The sequence below is a fragment of the Euphorbia lathyris genome, chromosome 3 (genome assembly GCF_963576675.1).
Source record: "Euphorbia lathyris chromosome 3, ddEupLath1.1, whole genome shotgun sequence".
In the NCBI taxonomy this organism is placed as follows: Eukaryota; Viridiplantae; Streptophyta; class Magnoliopsida; order Malpighiales; family Euphorbiaceae; genus Euphorbia; species Euphorbia lathyris.
The window spans coordinates 27014877-27032368 of NC_088912.1; the positions used below are offsets into that span (position 1 = coordinate 27014877).

The following is a 17492-nucleotide window of genomic DNA, read 5'->3' on the forward strand; positions in this document are numbered from 1 at the left end:
TGAACCTTTAAGTGGAAAAATCAACATACAACATAAACCGATAATATCATGAGATTTTGAGTCGGAATAATAATTAGATTTGACACACTACATAGTAAAGACGTGCATAATAAAGACTCCACATGATGTGTTACATTCCCACATGTTGTGTGGAATGGTAAAAGGGAAATAAAATGTTTCTCTGCGTTTCACATGGCGTGTGGAAAATGTCACACACCATGTGATGAATTTTTTTTTATCAATAGTAAATAGCGACACCCGTCGCTGTTAACCGTTAGACTTCATAGCAACGCGGGTGCCTAATGTGCGTCATGTCGGAGAAAATGGGTTTTAACTTCATTAAGGGATTAGGAGAGATCTTTACCTAAATCCTTATAATGCTCTTGACTTCATCACCTCATAGACTATGTTCTTTATCGTTGAAAAAAAACTGAACTGAACTGAACTAAATGTTACTGAACTGAATGAATGCTACTGAATACTGAACTGAATGCTACTGAATTTAACTTAACTGAACTTAACAATAACAATGATATTAGACTTTAAAATAATTTTAATGATAATATTAGATATTAATAAGCTTATAATAATAATAATAATAATAATAATAATAATGATGATGATGGTTCTAATAATAATAATAATAATAACAATAATAAATAAATATATTATTAGAGGTAAAACTAAATTGAATATCAAATAAAGGTGTCTTCTATGCTTACTTTGTCAAAAACAAAGTAAGCATAGCCTAACCCTCAAATAAAAGTTCGGTTCGATAAAAGTCTATGAAATTTAATAAAAATGAGTCTAATTTTAACTAAAAATACAAATTATATACAAATACAAATTTTTATATAATTTAAAACCTATAAAATTAAATACAAATTTCTATATGAATATAAATTTCCATTCAAAATAAAGATGATTAAAAATAATTAAAATGTAGTTAAGAAATTTAATAAATAATAATAATAAATTATATATAAATAATAAAATTATAATAAATAATAATAAATTAGCAAAAAAAAAAAATAATAATAAATTAGCGAACGTTGGGCGCCGGCCATTTCCCATTTATTCTTTGCTGATGACAGCTACCTATTCTTCAGAGCTACTAGAGTGGAAGCTGATGCGATGAGGACGTGTCTCCGTCAATATGAAGAGGCGTCTCGGCAAAAAATAAACTTTGACAAGAGCTCAATCTCGTTCAGCAAGAACTGTAGCCAGCAAGTGCGGAGTGTCCTGAGCTCTCTCTTTGGTATATCGCTTGTTTCTACACCCAGAAAGTACCTTGGCTTGCCCTCTCTGGTGGGTCGAAATAAAACACAGGTATTCAGCTATATCAGAGACAAAGTGGTGGCCCGGATGAGAGGCTGGAAGGCTAAATTCCTATCGAGAGCCGGCAAAGAGGTACTGATTAAATCTGTTGTTCAGGCATTGCCATCATATGCTATGAGTTTATTTCTCTTGCCTGTTAGCTTATGTGATGACCTGGAGAAAATTATGAACTCCTTTTGGTGGGGCTCGGGCGGCTCTACTGGTACTGGTGTGCATTGGAAATCATGGGACAAGTTGTGTACCCCGAAGGAAGCCGATGGTATGGGCTTTAGGAAGCTTCGTTTGTTTAACATAGCTCTTTTGGCTAAACAGGGATGGCGGATCCTGACATCGCCAGACTCGCTAGTGGCGCGGGTACTAAAGGCGCGATACTTCCCAAAGAATTCCTTGTTAGAAGCCGAATGTGGGTCAGATTCGAGTTATATGTGGCGGAGTATGATGGAGGCGCTGCCGCTTATCCGATCGTCCGCCCGACGAGTGGTGGGGGATAGTGTGGACATAAATATGTGGGATGATCCGTGGCTTGATGATCCTATCAACCCGTATATGGTTAGTGGAAAATTTGAAGGGCTGGCGTCGGATTCGGTCAGTTTGCTGCGGATCCCGGGGCGCAGTGTGTGGGATGCTGAACTAGTTCGTGGTATCTTCTGTGAGAGAGATTCAGAACTGATACTCCGTACTCCTCTTAGCTTTCGTCCTAACTCGGACTCGTGGTGCTGGTCGGCGGACCCAAAAGGGCAATTCAGTGTGAGGAGTGGATATCAAAAGCTGCTGGCCGCCTCCCCTAACAGTACTTCTGATCATACTGCAACAAACTGGAAAGTAGTTTGGTCGCTGGATGTCGCCCCGAAGATCCGCAACTTCATCTGGAGAGCCCTGTCAGGGTGCCTACCGACCCTCTTTGCCCTTCGCTCGTGCCATATCCCTGTCGATGATGCGTGTCCTATTTGCTCGGGGGAGGAGGAATCTACTTTCCACGTACTTGTTGGGTGTCCAGTGGCACAACGGCTTTGGCTGTTAACGCCTACAGGTAACTTGGCTCCTCAATTCATGACTTTTCTGGAATTCTGGCATAATGTCTCATCCAATCAGCCCCAGGGAGTTGCTGGTCTGTGTGCAGTAATCTGCTGGACCCTTTGGTCGAACCGGAATGATAAGGTTTGGAACGGAATGACTGTGCCGATTTCAAATCTCTATAACTCCGCTGTTTCTGCATTTACCGGCTGGTCAGAAGCGAGGAAGCGGAATAAGGGGGAAGGGACGGCTCATAACCAATCGACGACAAGTTGGTCCGTGCCGCCAAGGGGCTGGGTGAAGGTAAATGTTGACGGGGCACTATTCCGCCAGAGCAATAATGCCGGGTTCGGCTTTGTGGCACGGAATGATGCTGGTTGCTTTCTCGCAGCAGGGAATGGTGAGTTAAATTGCCCACTGGAACCGTTCCTGATAGAGGCACTGTCGTGCCGTGAAGCATTGTCGTGGATAAAAGCTAAAGCGTGGCAAGGTGTCGTGATAGAGACTGACTTGCAACTGCTGGTTTACTCAGTGAAAAAAAAACCAGCAAACAGTTCAGCTTTTGATCTCCGTTATTGAGGATTGTCGGTCACTTGCTCGTGACATTGGGAATTGTGTGTTCAATTTTGTCCGTAGATCAGCGAATCACGTTGCTGATGATTTAGCTAGAGCCACGATGTCTATGTCTGGTCGGGGGGTTTGGCTTTTAAGTCCGCCTCCGTTTCTGTGTAACGCTCTTACTTTAGACTCTTAATAATACTCGCATTTGTCAAAAAAAAATTAGCTAATGTTGAATTGAACAGATTGGTAATAATAAACTAGAATAATTGAATTCACCGATCCATTACACGGGGCGGAGGCACAGTTAGAGGTAGAGGGAGAGCACGTGGAAAAGGTAAATGTGTTCCTAAGATGAGCAAGTATTTGAATTCACCGATCCATTACAGTACACCGATCCATTAGCCTTATATGATGGCCAATACATTGGCGGGTTTGAGGAAAGACTAGTTATTTTTAATGTTGATGATCAGCGCCACCGAATAGATGCATGTTTGATAGAGGAGCTAGATGCGTGGATCAACGGGCCTGAATTAACTGAGGGAATATGTTTGGATGGTTTAGATATGTACTGGCTTGATGAAAAGTTTTTCAATACCCTTCGGCTTGAGGGGACGTATATCTGCAATGAGGTAACATTAATCCATCCAATATACCCTTTTCATTTGTAATTATTTGTCTTTTACTATAGTATTAAAGGTTTACATAATCACTCACTGTTGTAGCATATCAATGGTTGGCTGTATTTACTGAGACGACAGTCAGTACAAACTGAGGTGGATGCAGAATGGACTACAATTGATACAGATTTTGTTGGATTAATGGGCCAAGCCATGTATGTGAAGGGGTTCAATGAACCGGGGTGGGATAGTGAAGACTATTTCGTACAAAGAGTAAAAGGTGATGCAGATAATTTTGTTCGCCCTTGGTACACAGTGAAAAGAGTGTTTATTCCGATCAACTACAAGCAAGAGCACTGGATCCTAGGAGTGTTAGAGTTGCGGTCTATGCACCTAAACATATATGACAACCTTATCTCAAACATGTCAGAGCAACCTTTGGATGCGTTCCTCCAAACACCCTTACAAGTCATTGTTAGAGTCATGGAATTGAGCGGCTATTTTGTAGATGGACGTGAAAATGTGAGACGGATGATCACTTGGAGTAGAGTTTCAGGGGTGCCACAACAAGTGTCCGGCTCAAATGACTGTGGTATTTGGACTTGCATAAACGCACAATTCTTAAGTGGATTACATGATCTCCCGCATGATGACTCATATGTATATCCATACAACTCTACTGATGGCACTTTCTTCCGTTTGCGCCTTGCAGTTGAGTTGTTTCATGGACGGTTGTTAGATTTCAAATGATATTGTAATCTTCCATTTTTTGTTATATATTATGTTTTATTTATGTAATTCTATTGTGTTCTATGTTCTTATTTAAAAACCTTGTCGCATTTGACTGGAATGCGCTCAAATGCGACAAGTAGTATTCAACAATGAATTTTCTGAACCGCATTTGAGCGCATTCAACACTCAAATGCGACGAGGTATGTTGCTAACCTGAGCGCATTTGACTGGAATACGCTCAAATGCAACAAGTAGTATTCAACAATGAATTTTCTGAACCGCATTTGAGCGCATTCAACACTCAAATGCGACGAGGTATGTTGCTAACCTTGTCGCATTTGACTGGAATGCGCTCAAATGCGACAAGTAGTATTCAACAAGAAATTTTCTGAACCGCATTTGAGCGCATTCAACTTTTGCAAGTCAATCTTGTTGGTCCCTTATAACGTAACAAGTTAGTTCCAAGGGGGGGGATAGGAACTATTTAAAATTTTAGTACGTTAAAGCTAACTTCTTTTTCTTTGAAAAAGATTACACAGCGCGCTGAGTAAATTAAGACGCTAGCTTAGTCAACTGGTGACTAAGTCAGCTTCTTTCTTTGAGTCAAGAGATAGCACTTGAGTCTATTCCTGAACTCAGATACTCAATACACACAACTCAGCTTGACCTCTTTACTTGGTCAGTTTTGTTTAAGCAAGCAATATATATATCAAGGAGTTTAAGGTTAGAAAGATGTTACTCAGCAGATTTATCCAGGTTCGGCCTCTAAGCCTACGTCCTGTCCTCGGAACACGTTCCGAGCTTTCGAATTCTCTACTGAGCTCTTTAACGGTAGAGCATCAAACCTTTTACAACTTAGAAGCTGAGTATAACAAGAGTACCTTCCTCTATACCTCTACTCACTCCTAATCTCTCGCTGAGTACTATAACCGAGTACTCAGCCTCTCCTTTCTAATCTCTATAAATGATAAAGATTTGTCCTAAACAACAATTGCTAAGACACCTTAGATGATTGAATAATCACTCTAGACTTTTACACGAAAGATATAGAATTTAGTGTAAGTATTTGCTTTGCTTTTTCTCACAGAACTTTGAGTAGAATTTTGGTCAGCGTAATGGCTTGATTAAGTTCTGTGTTGAATGAAGCAACTGAAAGGCTCTATTATAGAGACGTCTGAGGCATCAGTCATTTTGAATTTCGAAATAACCGTTGGAGGGAAACGGCTTCCTGTCGTTGTCACTCAGTCTTGCTCAGAGCTCTTGGCCAATCAGATTTGAGTATCTTCTGTCCTCGGTCAGCTTTTAGTTAGTTTGGCAGAATGTCTCTCCATTTATGGTAAGGTCAACTAGATAGCGTTCTGTGTCTTCTGAACTTTACCCAAAGTGGAAACACTTTGTCTGGAAGTTGTTCTTGCTCAACTGCTGTCTTGTACTCTTTGTCGATTCAACTCAGCAGCTTCATTCCGAAGTTGTTCAACGAAGGTCTTCTAGATCCTTCTCTCGCTGAGCTGCGTTTTGTACATAACGACAGCGTTTTGACACACGCGGGCCGAGTGGTCTTGATCTGTTTGACTTGGGCTTTAACTTCCGTATTGGGCTTTAAGCCTTTTAGTCTTTATGTCTTATAAACAATTTAACTCAACATTGAACAAACACATTAGTGTAATAAATCAAAGCATTTAAACTTAGTGTGTTTAGAATATATTTAATTTTACTTAAATAATTTTGTCAAATCAAAATCATGTGGAAAGGTGTTTCAACAAATCTCTGTTGGCAAAACCAACAACTTCGCTTTACCACCCACGTATGTCATCACAGTTCCCTCTGTGGTCCACAGTCCATTCCAAGATAAAAAAATGCGTACACCTCTCTTTGGTTGACATACTTCTACATTTAGTAAAATGGACACGTGATCAAAACATAATAAAGCCAATTCATATGTAAATGCGACTCAAATGCGACATGTTACACCAAAATGCGACTCAAATGCGACATACTACACCAAAATGCGACAGCTAAATGCGACATGCTACATCAAATGCGACCGCAAATGCGACATGGCTCTGAATGCGACAAGGTATATGTGAGTCCTTGTCGCATTTGATTCTCTGTGTCGCATTTGAGCACCAGAATGCGACACATCGGGCGACAATGGCGGAATCGGAAAATGTCAAGATTCAAGCAAATACATTCGAATACCAACTGTGTATTTCTAGTAATGTGTATGAAAAATGAAGAAATGATACTTACATGAACTTGAATGGGGTATGGATGTGCTTAGATCTTGGGTTGAGTTGATGAATTTTGCTGTGAGAATGTGAAAGTAAATGAAAGGGAAAGAGGAGATGGTTGTTATATAAGAATAAGGGTAATTTTATCCAAAATGGGTTTAAATGTCTAATTTGATAAAATAGAAGCACGGTGGGTTAGATATGTAAATTGGGATCCTTGATTGGGTTAGATCAGTAATTATCCCTTTATTCAAATTGCGAAATAATGATCATATCATTTCAGGGGTTCTTAGCGTCTTCATCAATGATGATGTTTTCAGGGTGTCTGATTCATCTCTCCATTTCAATGTTGTACCAGGTTTATCTCTCTTTTAGCTTTGAACTTTTCTTTCTATTTTTTGCCCTTTACATGCTCGACATAAATGCTTCTTTGGAGGTTTTATTTTTCTTTAGATATTAATCATGTCTAGAAGCTTTTGTTAGTAAGGGTTCTTTTATTACTAATGTGGGATCATAATTTCTTGTTATAAATTTTATCAATCCAATCCAACATTAATTTGATTTCTCTGTCTTGTAGAATAAGGGAGGAGAAGATGATGCAGTGTTATCAGTGAAATCAAACATATGGGACACTATGACTGTTATTCTGATAGTGCCGAAAGGATATCCATGCCTCTGCAGGCTGAGACTGTTGTCAATCTTGTACGACAAACACCAATAAATTCATTAGCAGCTCATTGTAAGTGCAATAGTTGATACACCAATCAAACTTTTGTGTTAGAAAAGTTCTATTACAGATTCCATCTTTATAATTCATTTCTCAATGCCTTTAGATGATTCGCTTGATCTTTCTGTTTGTAGCTCTGTCACGTTTTCTAGTCACTTGTTGTGAATTAAGACATTAACCTAATATCCTGTTTAATAATTGAAAGATAAATTTCATTTTGTTGGTGCAGCCCTTGGATCAACTGTGATAATTGAATTACTTATGCTGCTTTCTCTTGGAGTATTTCTTCTATTCTTCACTTGCAAATGTGCAATTCTTCTTGTGCATTAAAAACGATGCACTTATGCTGAAGGAATCTGTAAGTGAACCTTGTTATACATGATGCACTTATTCATCTATTATTTGTTGATTTTTTTGCTTAAGCTGAATTAGTTAATATAGAAATGTGTTTCATACCCTTGTTGGATACCTTATTTGGAGCACGAGCTCTGTATAACTTGTCTGAATTGCTATTTGTAGTCAACTAACACTTTATCTAAGAACAAAACTTCCTTAACTTGGTTGACCCCTCTAACTTAAGATAGCAGTAGCTTCCATGGAAAAAATTGTATATTCAAGGCAGAGAAATGAATTTGGATTTTTCTGTAATATGCTTAGGCTTCACTATCAAAACCCTTCTGTAACTGTTTTTCACCTTCAAAAGATTCTTCCTGGTTTTCTCCTTCCTGCTATAAAATTCTTTAAAAGACTCTGCAGTCGACCCTCTAACTATTTTCCATCATGTAATATATGATTAATTAGAGACATAAAGAGTAAAAAGGAAAGAGTTTCCAATATATTTGAAGGAAAAATTGCCCAATAATAAGATTATATCATCAAGCAAACTTTTATTAACAGTCAATAAGATTATCAAGTATTCAACAATTTAAAAAAAGATAAAGTGATATTTCTTCCACAATCTAGTATCAGAGGCTAGTTCCATTTACCAGAAATGTTAGATACCCTTGCACTTAGTAGAGTGCATGATGATCTGCCAATAAATTAAGTTATTTCAATCAGGCTGCTAGATTCTGAAAAGTCAATTGATGATTGTTCCTCATCCTTTTTGCATTGTTTTTTCTGGATATAAAAGAGGTCTCTGAGGCAATTGCAGATCTTCCAAATCTCCTTCAAGCATCTCCACAACTTTGTTCATTGGAGGCCGATTTGATGGTTCCATTTGTATGCACCACAATCCTGTTATGATCATTTTCCTTACTATTTCATTCTCTTCACCAGTTGCATCTTCAATTTCTAACTTCCCATCTGAGAGCTTATCATAAACCCAAAATGGATAGTATATTTGGCTCAAATTCTGTTCTGATGCATCCGCTGCTGGAGCTTTCAGGGTCTTCCTTTTGCCTGCCATTTCCAATAGCAACATTCCAAAACTATACACATCTGCTTTGTATGACACACGTCCAATATTTTTGTAAAATAACTCTGGTGCCATATATCCTATTGTTCCCCTTGCAGCTGTGAGAGATGCAATGCTTCCTCTTGTTGGATATAATTTGGCAAGCCCAAAATCAGAAATTTTTGGAGTGAAATTTTCATTGAGAAGAATATTGTGAGGCTTAATATCGAAATGAAGAATTTGTATTTCACAACCCTTGTGGAGATATTCAATACCACGAGCAACTCCAAGGGAAATCTCATATAGTTTTTCCCAACTTAAAGAAATGGATCTTTCTGGACTAAAAATATGACTGTCAAGAGATCCCTTAGACATAAATTCATATATGAGAGCATGCTTTGATCCCTCGGAACAAAAACCAATCAATCGCACAACATTAGCATGATGGATCCTGCCAATGGTAGCAACTTCATTCATAAAATCTTGTCCATTGGCTTTAGATTTTTCTAACATCTTTATTGCAGCGAACTGGCCACTACGAAGTTTTCCTTTATAGACAGAACCAAAGCCTCCTTTACCCAACATTTCCTTGAAGCCTCCGGTCATCTTCTTGATGTCTGAGTATGCATACCTTATAGGCATAAGGTTGTTTTGAGTTTGTAGGAATTCTTCAATTGTGTCGTATCCTGATAAATGTCTCCTTCGCCATTTATAGATTAGAAATGCAGCAACACAAGGACTTCCACATAAAGCTCTTGCAACAAGCAACATGCCTGAGTGAAGAGTTCAAGAGGCATAAGCTCGTAGATAAGTTAAAATGTATTTTCCATGTTTGCAAAAGTATCTCATACAATACCCATCTATAAATAAACCTGTCTAGGAATTCAGTTTCATATATAAATGTAGGAATGAGAAGTGTCCTTACAAAGATTTGCCATCATGTAGAACAGTATCCCTGAGGCAAACATGAAAAAAAATTACTGTTACAAGAAACATGTATTACAATTATATTGGCGTAGACTTTTGGACAGAGAAAGTGGGAACTTACATAGAATATCAGAAAGAACCACCATGAAACCAATTCCTATTATAAGAAGACAATAACATCAGAATACAGAAGTGGTTTCATCTGTAAGACAATGGTTTTTAATAGAGTCACTTGCATTACGGACAAGGAAACCTATATTAATTTCATACAATAATAATTTAACATTCTGCAATTGTATAATAAATTATAGGAAATGTGTGAAAATGATTAATCGATTTGTATAATAATGCACAAAACATTACATACCCGTTTTTAGGCAATGAAAATGGTCTTTGTTGTCTAGGTAGCATAGGTGCGAACTACAGTTTCTACAGTTGATGTTGTGCCAGGAAAGCTCAAATCCAAATGCTATTTCCCTATGAATCTCAATGAAGGATGAGATTCTATTCTTGGAATCCAGTCTTCGGAACAGTGACACCATTTCTAAGCTGCAACCATCCCTTAAATCATTTCCTGCTATTTCGCCAATGTATGCATAAGAATACATTCCAGAATGAGAGAGTGAAGAGTTGGTAGAAGAGTTAATACAAGGACTAGTATCCAAGTAAACAGAAGAATTCACAGGATTTTGGCACTTAATGAAACCGATCGTCTCTGCTGGTAACGTTTCCCACCTGAATTTATTTTTGGTCTCCTGTTTGTATTTATACAAGGTGTATGGATCTTCAAAACGAAAGCTATAACTTGTTAAAGGAAAACTAGGAATGGAGGAGCAATCATCTCTATAAACACTGGCATCCACCAATTGGATCATGAAGTCGTCATAGTTGATTGCGTGCACGTGATACATTCCTCCATTAAATAGATGCAAGACTGTGAAATTATTTTCACAAGATAGCTTATATTTATCATCTCCGCAGCTGATTGGATCAGTCTGTAGGCTGAAAGGGTAACTGATATTTGTTCTTCCACATGCTGAGGGAGGGCAATGATTTGTATTTGTAGCAATGCTGTTCTGAAGCACTATGAGGAAAATAAAGAAGAATACAGAACCTGTAATGATAAGCCTAAGCATTGTCGGAGGAAGAAAATGGAGAAAATTAATGAGAGATTGTGTCTATATTGTTAGTAATTTTGCAATCTTAGCCATACATCACTGCCAACATCATTGTGTAAAATAAATTCTATGGAGTTCTTTATTACATGGTATGCTTTTCTGCATTTGATTCGTATGTAAAAATACCATTGACTTCCATAATTTATTGAGTCCAGGCATGCTTCATGAAGGAAATAGTCAAAGTCCATTCATAATGACATCAACGTCTTGAAAGCTTCCTCTAAATTGAAGCTAAAACTGCATTCTTCCTACAGAAGATTTTATATTGTGAGATGGTTGTTTATTTGTCTTGCTTCTTACTCTTCATTGCATTCAGCACTTCTGTCCATATAAACGAGTGTAATTCCTCAACATGTGGGAACAATGGACCACTGGTCCGTTTTCCATTCCGGATCAAAGGCAAGCAACCACATCACTGTGGCTATCCTCAACACTGGTTTCTTCTCTCTTGCTCTGAAAATAATGATACTATTCTGCAGTTGACTCCTTCGTGGAAACTCTCCATAAAAAAAATTGACTATAAATCTCAACTCATCTCTGCATATGATTCTGAAGGTTGCCTTCCAAGAAGGCTTTTAAATTTGAATTTATCTGTTTCTCCTTTCCAGTTTAACGACCATTACAAGTATGAATTCACGTTATTCAATTGCTCTTCAGAAGATGAGAACGGATATTACAAAATTCCGTGCCTTAGTAATCTACACTATGCAGCCTATGGTATTAGTTCAGGACAATCTATTGGTGGGTACGGGCATCTGCTGTCTTGCACCAAGATACATGATATTTCACCAATTCCATATAATTACTTAGTTTACCAGCAAAATAATTTGGAATTGAGTTGGTCAGAACCAAATTGTAGATCTTGTGAAGAAAAAGGAAAGTATTGTAGATTACAAAGAAACAACACAGGATCTAGAACTGAATGCTATGCCATGCTCAAACCAGGTGTGTGTTCTGTATTTGTATTTGAGTCTTTCAGTTTAAAATGCTATATATTTCCGACAACTTGATTACCTTGTGATTGGAGTTATTTTATTATTGTTTAGTATTGTAACTTCTTATGTACAGTGAGTGTTTTGGATATATGGCTGCTTAACTTAACCTATAACATCAGTATATGGAGTTAGAAAATGGTGATACTCAAGTGAAGTCATTTTTTCTTCAAGAGATAAACTACTCTTCAACTTTCTTTAAGGTTGCTTTTAAATTATCAGTATGTCTAGAAATACATCATTTAGTTCTGCCCTGCCACTAAGATTTTTGCAACGGATTATGTTTGATTGCAATTGCTCCAAATATTCTTTCAATTAAACCATTCTAATTGAACTGAAATACCTAAGTTTTGAAGTTGTTCACAAACCTATTACTTGTTATGTGAAGAATGACTCTTCTTCCATTGAGAGAAGCATGTGTTTTAGCTCTTCTTGACTTCTTCTCAAGTTCCATCTCCGTTTGCCAAAGGTTTCTCTAACATGCTTATAATAGTCTTTGTTATTTAGTAGTTTTTATCTACATATTGGTTTTGATGTGTGAAAATAACTTGTTAAGAAGTTTGAAAGTTAATTACTTCTTCCTTTAATATCTCTCTTTTTGCATTACAAGTGCAAACCAATCATATGGTACATCTGCAATTAGAAATTTCAATCCTTGCATGAAGATAATACAATCATATGGTACATTTGGCTAAAGCATTAACTAAACAAATTTGTATTTTGCAGGAGCATCAACCAAGCTAATAGCAACAGGTTAGTTCTCTAATCTGTACTTTGTTCATGAAATTACCTCCATTGTTTTAATATATGGTCAAGCAAAGGAAGTGAAGAGAATCAATTCGGTTTATTTTGTATATAGGTGCAACCCTGGGTTCTATCCTTCTTGTGGGAGCAGTTGTTGTGCTTTATCGGATGTACAGCTCCAACAAAACAGACAGAGAATATCAGTCCATGATTGACAAGTTTTTAGATGACTACAAATCTTTCAAGCCTTCGAGATTTTCTTTTGCTGATATTAAAAGAATGACAAACCAATTCAAGGATGAATTAGGCCAAGGAGCTTATGGAACTGTGCATAGGGGAAAGCTATCTGATGAAATTATGGTTGCTGTTAAGGTCCTTAGTAACTCCAAAGGAAATGGTGAGGAGTTTGTGAATGAAGTTGGAACAATAGGAAGAATCCACCATGTGAATGTAGTTCGTTTATTTGGATTCTGTGCTGATGGGTTTCGTCGAGCTCTTGTATACGAGTACTTGCCCAATGATTCACTGCAGAAGTTCATATCCTCTTCAGATACCAAAAGCCATTTCCTTGGTTGGAGAAGACTTCAAGATATCTCTCTTGGAATAGCAAAAGGGATTGATTATCTTCATCAAGGATGTGATCAAAGGATTCTCCATTTCGATATCAAACCGCAAAATATCTTGCTTGACCATGATTTCAATCCAAAAGTTTCAGACTTTGGCTTGGCTAAGTTGTGTGGTAAGGATCAAAGTGCAGTGTCTATGACAACTGCAAAAGGGACTATTGGGTACATGGCACCTGAAATCTTCTCTAGGAATTTTGGGAATGTTTCATACAAGTCCGATGTTTACAGCTTCGGAATGTTGGTGTTAGAAATGGTTGGGGGAAGAAAGATTGTTGAAGAAACAATGGGTAATGACGAACAAATATATTTTCCAGAATGGATATATAATCTATTGGAAGAAGGAGAAGATCTAAGGTTGGAGATTGAAGAAGAGGGAGATGCTAAAATAGCAAAGAAGAGAGCAATTGTTGGACTATGGTGCATTCAATGGAACCCAGTGGATCGCCCCTCCATGAAAACTGTTGTCAAAATTTTGGAAGGAGAAGGAGAAAACTTACCGATATCTCCGAATCCTTTCAGGTCTGCAGTTTCTGCAAAAAGGCCACAAAGACGCCTTCACCTAGAGCTGGAAATCATTTCAGAAACAAAGTAATCATGTATGTATATTAATGCTTGGGTTTCTTAAGCTTTCAAAGTATTGTATAGGTAGAAATAATGAGTCATGTTTTTACTTGATCAGGCTTAGAATACTTTGTTATCTGTTGATACATTATTCAAGAAGCTAATTTGAAGTTTTAGAATAAATTTGAGTTAATTAGGAAGTTGTAGAACAAATTGCATGAAATTTCTTTCGGAGTTGCTCGTGACATTGAATATCTACACAAAGGTTGTGATATGCAGATATTGCATTAAGAAGCCAATCTTGTTACTTTCCTCTATGGGTTTATGATGAAGTCTACAAATTACAATGGGAATGTAGCAACAAATACAGATATGAATGTGGTGGGATTATGGTGCATACAAATGAAACCTTCTTATCGGCCTCCGATGAACAAAGTCGTCGAGATGACTGAAGCAGACTTGGAAAGTGTAGAATTGCCTCCCAAGCCTATATTGTATCCAGATGAAATATGGATGGACTCGTCAGAACTGTCACCTATTAAAAATGTCACGTTTTTCTGCTGTATGTTCTGATTTTGATTGTTAAGCTGCTGTCATTTATAACATTGTTTAATTGTATCCATGAAATCATGCCCATATAATTAGAGAAGTTTATGTGATAGTCAATAAAAATAAATGCTGCAATAAGTTAACCTGAAACTTTATTGAATTTATATAACAGAATAATTGAAAGAATCTACTAAATTAACATCTATGAATTAAATTCTAAAAGCATTAAAGAACAAAAAAATAAAGAAAATTGCTGCAATGTCTTAAACAGGAAGTTTCTTGGCATCACCATTATGATCATCTTCAACAACGAATCTTTTCCAGTACCAATGGTTGATCCAGATTTGAGACATTTCTTCAATAGGAATGTTCTTCGTCTCAGGCAAGAACCAGTAGATGAAGGCGGTCATTACAGCGACGAAGAAAGCAAACAAGATAAACAATCCAAACTTCAATTCACAAAGCAAGAAAAGGAACAACTGAGCAATTAAGAAAGTGAAGAGCATGTTGACAGCAGAAACAATACTCTGAGCAGCTGATCTGATCTCCAATGGAAAAATCTCACTGGGAACTAACCATCCCAAGGGTCCCCATGACCAAGCAAATCCTGCTACGAACAAGCAGATAAAGACGACTATTAAAACAGCATACCCAACTGGTAGATCCGACACAACTCCAGACAAGCCGAATTTGTATCCAATGAAACCAGCCAGCAGTCCTTGAAAGATGAACATCTGCACTCCCCCTTCCAGAAACAGCACTCTCCTCCCATGTTTATCAGTAACCCACATGGAAACCGAAGTTGCAACGGCATTAACAGCACCAGTGATGACTGCAGAGAGAAGCGAAGCACTGCCTCCGAAACCAAGACTTCTGAAAAGCACTGGAGAATAAAACATGACTACATTGATTCCTGTAAGTTGTTGAAGAGCTGGGATTAGTATAGCCATAACTAGATGAGGTCTGTATTTTCTCTCCATGATATTCCTCCATGGATGTTCATGTTCCACCTTCTTAGCTTCTTCACTTGCTGCCACTATGTCCTGAAATTCAGCCTCTATTTCCTCACTGGAAGCCCCACGAATACGCATAAGAACAACTCTGGCTTTTTGTTTGGCTTTTTCTTTATCTTCTTCTTTTGTAGCTCTTTCCAGTATGGAATTAGGTGTGTTTGGAAGAAACCCCGCCGAGAGACATATGAGTAGAGCAGGAACCATTGCAATTCCAAGACTATAACGCCAACCTTGGCTTCCATGTGCTTTTGGCATAAAATAGTTTATCACATTAGCCCATAAAATACCAACTGTTATTAGCATCTGAAGCAAAATGTTCAGAAACCCTCGAAACTTGTACGGTGCCATCTCTGATAAATAGAGCGGAACTGACTGGAAAAACAAAACCAAATAGGATAAATTATGTATATATATAAACATACTATTACTTGAACAATAAAGGTATGTTTGGTTAAGCTGTAGCCAATAGCCCTTGCTGCTATGCGGTTGTGTTCTTGCTGTTATCTTTAACTTATGGACGTGTTTTAAAAATATTTTGTAGAAATTGTTGGGCTTTGGAGACTTATAGATGGGCTTTGGAGATTTATAGATGTACTTCAATGATCCAACCCGCTGAAGTATAAATATAGCCTCTTTCTTTGTACGATTAGGGTTTCTTGAGGAGTATAAATATAGCCTCTTTCTTTGCACGATTAGGGTTTCTTGAGGGTTATAAATATAACCTCTTTCTTTGTATGATTAGGGTTTCTTGAGGAGTATAAATATAGTCTTTTTCTTTGTAATCCGTATCTCTAAATTGAGTAGCGAACTGGGTAAACAATTCTTATGTTTTTGTTTGTGTTTGCATTAGTTCCTAACAAAATAAGATAGATAATTTTATAAATAACAAATAACTACTAATAGTTATTCATGCAAAGCTAAAAAAAAAAAAAAGCTTTTTGTGAAAAACAGAAAATGCTATGCCGTTCATCGGAAAAGTTAAAACAAACACCAAATAAATAAGATTACCTGAACGGAGAATCCAACCCCGACGCCCAACAAAAGACGGCCGACAATAAGATGCCAAGTAGCATGAGCAAAAGCATTCAAAGCAGCTCCTGCAAAAAATATTAGACCTCCAAGAAACATGGAAAACTTCCGACCAAGACTCTTTGTTACAGAAGAAGCAACCAGAGATGAAAGTAGAGCGGCTAAGTATAACGACGACGTAAACATGGTGAGAGTTGAATTATTGAAGGTGCAGTACTGATTTGTGGAGGTATCCGATACTTGCTTTTCATAAACAGTCGGAAAAAATTTATGTAAAAAGGAAGGCATGGAAGTAACTCCACCGGAGATACCGATATCATATCCGAATATCAAACCGCCTAAAGCTCCGACGACACAAGTAAATACGACATAGAATGTGAGGTTACCGACGTAATCTTTAGAATCACGTTTGCCGCCGGGAAGAGTTGGTAAAACGGAAGGAGCCATAGTAATGTTAGTATCTATCGGAATGTATGAATAATAAGTGAAAAAAAATGGTGAATGTGTATCGCAGCCAATCGATGGGAATTTATAGTGTTGGAATTAGACAAGTACGTTGTTGTAGTTAGGATAGGACTAGGACTAGGGCTAGGATTATTGTTTCAATCAAATTCTAGGACTAGGATTCTTATCTCATTCCTTCCTGTTAAGATTAAAATACTACTAGGATTGCATGTTCTAGAATTAATATAAAACTTAGGATTCTGAATAAATTAAATTTTGCAGAATTTTTTCGGATGATTTTTTTTTTTCTTAAAAGGAGAGAATTATCTTTTAACTTCAAATTATCTTTTGTAATTAAATTAGCGTTTTAGAAAGCGTGAGGATATGGATTGGGATAAATGTTGGGATGAACATAAGGATAAAAATAAAATAGGAGGGTTTATTATTTCATGTTTAATATGTAGGATATAGATATGGATAAAATGATTCATTTTACTATATTACTCCTATCCAAATTTAAATAGAATGTATTTATTATTGTAGTATCAACGTGGACTAGAATTAATTAAATTTAATCTATCAACCTAATTTGGGAAATTCTACTTGGAATAGTGTATTAAATTTTCAAACCACAAAAAATGGAATAACTAATATATTTAAGATGATAGATTAAATTTAATTAATTTTATTCGACATTGATACTACAATAATATATGGACAAACTTATGTTTTTAAAAGTTCAAAGATTAAGATTAATTTGAGAAATACTTGAAATACTCTATTAAATTTTCAAAACACAACAAATGGAATAAA

General features: G+C 37.0%; 4 protein-coding genes across 4 annotated transcripts; 1 reads left to right on the forward strand and 3 right to left on the reverse strand.

Annotated features, from left to right (window-relative positions):
- Positions 1 to 7693: 7693 nt before the first annotated feature.
- On the reverse strand, positions 7694 to 9914 carry LOC136224738 (rust resistance kinase Lr10-like). The gene has a single exon (XM_066013151.1). The coding sequence runs from the start codon at positions 9385 to 9387 to the stop codon at positions 8317 to 8319; it is 1071 nt and encodes a 356-aa protein (XP_065869223.1). The 5' UTR covers positions 9388 to 9914; the 3' UTR covers positions 7694 to 8316.
- Positions 9723 to 10696, reverse strand: LOC136222589 (uncharacterized). The gene is made up of 2 exons (XM_066010338.1): positions 9911 to 10696; positions 9723 to 9796 (listed from the first exon to the last, which is right to left on the reverse strand). The coding sequence occupies exons 1-2, from the start codon at positions 10677 to 10679 to the stop codon at positions 9723 to 9725; spliced, it is 843 nt and encodes a 280-aa protein (XP_065866410.1). The 5' UTR covers positions 10680 to 10696.
- Positions 10697 to 10705: 9 nt separating this feature from the next.
- Positions 10706 to 14060, forward strand: LOC136224734 (rust resistance kinase Lr10-like). The gene is made up of 3 exons (XM_066013146.1): positions 10706 to 11666; positions 12440 to 12466; positions 12573 to 14060. The coding sequence occupies exons 1-3, from the start codon at positions 10994 to 10996 to the stop codon at positions 13673 to 13675; spliced, it is 1803 nt and encodes a 600-aa protein (XP_065869218.1). The 5' UTR covers positions 10706 to 10993; the 3' UTR covers positions 13676 to 14060.
- Positions 14061 to 14425: 365 nt separating this feature from the next.
- LOC136224736 (sugar carrier protein C-like) lies at positions 14426 to 16712 on the reverse strand. The gene is made up of 2 exons (XM_066013149.1): positions 16215 to 16712; positions 14426 to 15578 (listed from the first exon to the last, which is right to left on the reverse strand). The coding sequence occupies exons 1-2, from the start codon at positions 16680 to 16682 to the stop codon at positions 14457 to 14459; spliced, it is 1590 nt and encodes a 529-aa protein (XP_065869221.1). The 5' UTR covers positions 16683 to 16712; the 3' UTR covers positions 14426 to 14456.
- Between the last annotated feature and the right edge of the window lie 780 nt (positions 16713 to 17492).

Excerpts from the sequence above, each read along its gene's own strand:
- LOC136224738 (XM_066013151.1), bottom strand. The coding sequence starts at position 9,387 with ATGTTGCTTGTTGCAAGAGCTTTATGTGGAAGTCCTTGTGTTGCTGCA.
- LOC136222589 (XM_066010338.1), bottom strand. The coding sequence starts at position 10,679 with ATGCTTAGGCTTATCATTACAGGTTCTGTATTCTTCTTTATTTTCCTC. Across the intron at positions 9,797-9,910 it reads TTTTCATTGCCTAAAAACGG|GTTTCCTTGTCCGTAATGCA; the intron begins GTATGTAATGTT and ends AAATTAATATAG.
- LOC136224734 (XM_066013146.1), top strand. The coding sequence starts at position 10,994 with ATGGTTGTTTATTTGTCTTGCTTCTTACTCTTCATTGCATTCAGCACT. Across the intron at positions 11,667-12,439 it reads CTATGCCATGCTCAAACCAG|GAGCATCAACCAAGCTAATA; the intron begins GTGTGTGTTCTG and ends TGTATTTTGCAG. Across the intron at positions 12,467-12,572 it reads AACCAAGCTAATAGCAACAG|GTGCAACCCTGGGTTCTATC; the intron begins GTTAGTTCTCTA and ends TTTTGTATATAG.
- LOC136224736 (XM_066013149.1), bottom strand. The coding sequence starts at position 16,682 with ATGGCTCCTTCCGTTTTACCAACTCTTCCCGGCGGCAAACGTGATTCT. Across the intron at positions 15,579-16,214 it reads GGGTTGGATTCTCCGTTCAG|TCAGTTCCGCTCTATTTATC; the intron begins GTAATCTTATTT and ends TTGTTTTTCCAG.